This window comes from Dermacentor silvarum, chromosome 9 (genome assembly GCF_013339745.2).
Source record: "Dermacentor silvarum isolate Dsil-2018 chromosome 9, BIME_Dsil_1.4, whole genome shotgun sequence".
Taxonomy (NCBI): domain Eukaryota; kingdom Metazoa; phylum Arthropoda; class Arachnida; order Ixodida; family Ixodidae; genus Dermacentor; species Dermacentor silvarum.
In genome coordinates, this window is record NC_051162.1 from 144,632,096 (window position 1) to 144,638,095 (window position 6,000).

The following is a 6,000-nucleotide window of genomic DNA, read 5'->3' on the forward strand; positions in this document are numbered from 1 at the left end:
CCTTCCCGCTGATAGTGCATTCGCTCTCGCTCGCACAATCGCACCTTGACACCGCTTCTTGTCAAACTGCTCAATTCTTTCTGTGATGGTTGGGACGTCATCTTTGTACGCCCCTGGGTATTTGCAATCCAGCTCTGTATCAGCCGCTTCAGAATTGTTCGTGAACCCTTTGCTTTCATTGGCCTCTCAAACTTTTGACCAGCTCGATCTTTTTAAAGCTTTCACTTTTACCTCCTGTTTCAAACATTCAGATTTTCGACTATCGTTTCCGTATTTTCTTCGCATATTTCATTAACAGCCTCACGCACTGCCTCTGCAAATAGCTCGTGATTTAGGAGCAAGGCATTCATTTTCTATAGCTTTCAGTTAGAAGATTCTCTCTTCTTCTCCATACCTATGTGACATTTAACCAAGCAGTGATCTGAAAACAATAGAAGTGCAACAGAATACCTGTTGCACTTTGGAATCATATCCAGTGACGTACATGTACAAGGCACAGCGATTAAAACGCGATACTCGGAGCACGTGACCACTGGTCCTTTTTGGCGCTACTGCATGGAGACACCGAGTTGATGCATTTTTATAATACATGAAATCCTGCCTACATTTTATATCGGTTGAAATCCTCCCTACAAAAGGATGCACTTATTAAAACTCGTACGTTGAAAGGGTTGAAAATAAAGCACGCTCTTTTACAGCATTTGGCGCATACATGCCCATGACGCGGAATTCAACTTCTCAAAAAACAAAATCACAATAATCAACCGTTCCCGACTGACATGAAAATCCACTTTGAATCACAAGGCCTCTCGAGAAACTTCTTCATGAAAAGGACAAACAACTCTGCCGTGTTACGGACAAAAATCGCGATATAATTATGAGACATGCCGTAGTGGGGGACTGCGGATAAATTTTCACCACCTGGGTTAATTTTCACGCCCGCCCCTCCCTTTCCGTTTACGGCACTGCTTGCGAAGCCGGAAGTTCAAACATCGACCAGTTTGGCCTTACGTACATTATGCCACGAGTCAACGGCATGTGGAAGACCACCGCTACCTCTCACGCCCGCCATCGCCTGTTTTTAACGCGAAAGCGTTAAGGGCCCCCGTGTCGCAAAAGTCCGCTGTCGGCGTCCGGCGTGCGGCGCCGACCGTCTCGAGAGCGAAAAATTATTCTAAACCACGCAAGTCCTCCGCGTGACGCAGAGGCGTTAATGAGCTAATTAAATTTATCAAAGTAAAATGCGACATGATAGCGTTGAATTGCAATTTGAATATAGAAAAAAACAACACAATTCTGTTACGCGAACCCATTTTCCAGTGTTTCTAACATTGATAGAGCGGCGCGCCCTGCTCGGTTCCTTGCAACAACACCGTCCAGATGGCGCTCGCCTCTGCGCATCCGCGGCAGCGGCGCGCGGAGGCGAAGGTGGACAAAAAGAAAAAAATAGAAAGCTGCAATTGCCGGGAAGCGTGATAAGCAATCGGGGATATCTTACAATGCTACCGCGTTCTACTATTAAAGGCGAAGCTTAAGCGTCGTCCAAATGTTTATTGTAGTAAGCAACCTCTTAGCTATTCACGAAAATAAAGTTTTGAAAGTGTGTCGTTTATCAGGTCTCACTTAAAAGTTTTTTGAAGTCTCTCTCCTTGTATGAAAACCCGTATGTTCCCACATAAACACCCATCTGATTATACGAAATTATGCTACGCATCGTATGGATCTTTTTCTTTAAAAAACAGTGATGCACCTTTTGAAACACTGCAGGCGCGGGCCGTCAGTTCGCACGAATTGGCGGAGCTCGCCGAAAGGTGGCACTGCGCCCTCTACGAGACAGCCGCCACGGGAGACTACGAGGACGTGGCCCGGCCATTCCTGGAGCTGGCGCGACGGGCCAGAACCCTGAAGGCGCGCCGGCAACTGTTCCCAAACATGGCGCCAGAGCCGGTGTCGCCGCCACCGGGCGCCGACGGTTCCAAGAGACCCTACAGAGCGAGGCAGCTCACCAAGTGACCCCCCTCCCGAACCGAGCGACCGAGTCACAGCCAGCGCCTCCTAGATAGCGCGAGGCCTGTTCACTCCGATCCGTGACGTCACGCTACCTGGCCCGAAATCTCAACTGCCAAGGCTGGCGTGACGAAAGCGGCGGACGTCGAAATCACTGCGGCTTACTCGGTAGCATCCCCGTTAGATTCCATGGCATTTAAGCAAGGTATCGTGACGTCATGGATCGGCGTGAACAGGCGTTGGCGCAGCTGGGTCCGGGCGGGCATACGAACCACACGCGCGCCGAGCGATCGCTTGAAGAAACTTCATTCCTCTGCCTATAGACCCACACTAAAGTTCAAGCGACGCCTGGTGCGCCACACCTCCACAACGAAATGGATGAATAAACTGAAAGCAGCATGGCCACAGTGTCGAAGTTCTCGTCCGACTAATGCTAAATAGTGTATGGGTGTGCGAACATTCGAAACTTTCGAATGACGAATCGAATACTGCCCTACTCGATTCGGTCTTCGATTCGGATAGTCACTGTTTGAAAAATTCCGTGATTGTTTTCGGATACTTCGAGAATATTTAAAATCGCCAATAGTGCTCGATCAAGCATCAAAAATGGACCAAATATTCGACAAATTTAATGCTGGCGGCCGTGTATATAGCAGATATCAAACACAAGTTTCGTAGTGGAACTCGCTACGTCGTTCGGAGAGTCATCATTTTCCTGCGAACCCGCCATCATGCGAACTGGCCAATAAGTGCTGAGTACAGGAATGAAATTCTTGTTTTCTCCTGATTCTACGTTCGTGGTTCTAGTAAACAACACTTCATAGCGCACAATGTAATGGTATATAGAAAGCTGCTAAAGCTGGGAATATATTAGGATGTGAAGATCGATGTAGAAAGTAGTGGCGAAAACTTGGCCTAATTATTCGAAAACTCTTGAAAATGTATCCGATTCGGTTCTGGCGTTGTTAGAATCCGATTCGATTCAGTCTGAAAGAAAAATTACTATTCGCTCGCACCCCTAAAGAGTAACAAGAAACAAATTTAAGATGTTAAAAGATGGTTTGAAAACTCTATTTCGGTATTCCTTGGGAAGAAAAGATGATGACATTACATGGTCACCAGCTAAAGAGAAATATTATGTAAAGTACCTTTTTAGCGTAATTTTAGCGTGTAATACGCTATAAATGAAAAGTAGGCGTCCACGCCGCCTTCGAGGTACTTGCACCAGCTTAGTGCGACTGATTTATACGGCGTTTGTTTCTGCCTTTGTGAGTGGCTTATCGACATGGAAGGAACACATTGCGTTCAGTGATGAACCACGGAATCAACCTGCGAAGTTTGAGAACCTTCTCTTCGGTAAAACTCCCCAATTACGAGAAAGCACTTTGAGATTCGTGATATCACTCTGACGTACCGGAGCTGCGGCTTGGGATTGAAGTATAATAACTGGAACGTTGGCTTTCAATTTATCCGCTAGTAATCAGCATTTCTCCCACCGGCAAAAAAACAATCAAACAGCAGTTTTGAGTGAATGCTACACAGATTAAACGAATGTAGTGTTGCTCAGGGTTGCTTTAATAGTTGCACAAACTACGTTGTTATCAGTTGCGTGCCACCCGCGCCGTGATAGCTAAGTGCCTATAGCTTTGCGCTGCCGAGCTCAAGGTACCTGGTTCGATCCCAGCAGTAGCAGCCTCATTTCGACAAGGGCGAAAATGCGCCTCTACTTCGATTTAGGTGCATGTTACAGAACCCCAGGTGGTCAAAAGTAATCCGTAGTCCCCCCGCTACAGCATGCCTCATGATTACATCATGGTGCTGGCGCTTAAAGCATCAGTATACTTAATTTTAATTGGTTCGTGCCAAAAGCCGTGCCGCCTATACGTTACCATAGAGTGTGATGCCACATATGCCGCGGTATTTTCGCGCATTTGATTTGTTTCTCTTCCAGTCAAATCATCAAAATTTGGCAGTTTTGGTTATTGCTTGCTTTTTAATATATTTCATCAATTGTTATATGTTGCCAAAGAGCTAATCAGCCACGAGCAAGCTATTCCAAAGCTCATGACTTTACTGGAAGCTGGGGCGTTTATTCGGAGGTGCTGGCGCCTTTTAAATTCTCGCCTTAGCTCTGCCCACTGTAGGACGGCATACTTTTGCATTCCAACAGCCCAAGTACTACTGCGGCTTGACTTCGTATTTCTCTAAATTTTTTGTATTTTTGTATTTTTTGTATGAATGTTCATTTTTAGGTCGCATGGGAAGTGCAAGTAAGGCTGGAATCTCTAGCTAGAATCGTACTCCCGATTCTGTCAATTAGAATTTAGTAAGGCCTTGTCCCATTGTTTCTAATTATCAAATGTGAAAGTAACAGGGTTTTGGCGTGGCTACAGTTTTCGACGGGATTTCCTAGGCGTGGGTTTCTTCTTTAGGGCAGTTGACCCCGAGTGCTGGCCGTGAATGCCTTACGGAGCACCTGAACAGTGTCAAGCCAAAGGATGTCGGATCACCGACGCAGAATTAGCGTAATTATGAATCGAATGATTTTGGCTGCAAAGGAGGTTTAAACGGGGGTGAATCTGGGAAGAAAGGTAAGACACCGTACACGGGTACCGCCCGTGAGCTGTTTTTACTCCCCATCTCGGCGTCCAGACGTTTGATGCCAACATTTGATTCCACGGGTTAGACTTTCGTCCAAACAGGCCTTCCGCCTAACGGGTTAAGTACGGCCAATATGGCCGTCTCCTGGGCGCTCTAGGTGCTTGCATAGGACGGAAGCGGCGCCATGTATAGCTCCCGTTCAATTTTAAATCTTGAATGCGCGGAAGAAACAAATTAGATGCGAGCATCTGTGCTACTCGCTCGTATACTTTGATGTACCTGGGAAAGTTGGACGTTACGTGTGCAACATTTGGCACTCGCTGCCGATGAACAACCGGAGAAAGCTTTGACCTCACAGCTTTACCTCACCAGGCGTTTAACTTCAGTCAGCGTTAGCCTTATTGATGAGATCGAGGTCAAAATTAGTGACTTTCGTCGCAGGTACACCTAGAAACTGTCCGTCTATACCTTACTTCCTTTCCTGAGTTCAGTGTCACATTGGGGTTGACCTCGAGAGGTTGCTGAATGTTTGTTTGCGGAAACCTCTGTTAAAAAAATTATGCGCTTCCCAAGCGATGTGGTTATCAATGTTATGCGAAGTATTTTACGAGTATAGGTGACTCGTTTAGGGTACCGCGTAATTTTGGCAGCCGGCGCGGCGTGCCCGCGTAAGGAGGTGAATCGCGTTTGCGACGGCAGCGACAGGGCACGACATCTTGACAACCACAACGATGACGATGACGACAAAACTATACGACACGACGCCATGACATTCATGACGTGAGATGACATGTTCAATTCCGAAGGAACTGACAACCAAGGCGCGAATGGCAGTTGCGCGCAAAGTGCACGGCTGAGGTGAAGAAAGATTCGCACCGGAATGCTTCAGTGTCCATGACAGCCAGTAGGAGGTGCCTATACTTGGGCCGATACCGAAGGCGGTGTGATGCTATAAAGACCTAGGTAGATAGATAGCTTGTGAGATACCTTGATAGATCGATAGATAAAGACCAGGCTGTGATATGAACGCAGCGCGTCGGACCGCTGGGCCGTCCTGTCTTTTTGTTCTTTGTTTGCCTCCTAGGTACAAAATAATGAAAGAAAAACTACAATCACAAACGTTTTGCCATAGGTCGGGCATCTACATTTGCGTGGCGCACTTCCATCCTCGTATGCCGAACACTGTGCATAAGCATTAACATAAACGTATGATATGGTACATCGAGTAGTATATCATAGCGGTACTTACCAGCTCATCATACGCGTAGGGTGTAGGAATCTTGCGCCATTACGTGTCATGTGTAATTCTTTTTTTTTTCAATGTTCACTGCAACATATCTCAAAGAAGTACTGTTTCCCAGGAGTATGCGAACATATGGTTCATTTTATCGG

General features: G+C 46.6%; 1 protein-coding gene across 1 annotated transcript in view; it reads left to right on the forward strand.

Annotated features, from left to right (window-relative positions):
- LOC119464475 (ras-related and estrogen-regulated growth inhibitor) overlaps positions 1–2,777 on the forward strand; it is a 39,883-nt gene extending 37,106 nt beyond the window's left edge. Inside the window, exon 5 of the mRNA XM_049656413.1 lies at positions 1,768–2,777. Coding sequence (XP_049512370.1) covers positions 1,768–2,013 — 246 coding nt within the window. The 3' untranslated portion in view covers positions 2,014–2,777. The remainder of the gene's footprint in view (positions 1–1,767) is intronic.
- Positions 2,778–6,000: the final 3,223 nt, after the last annotated feature.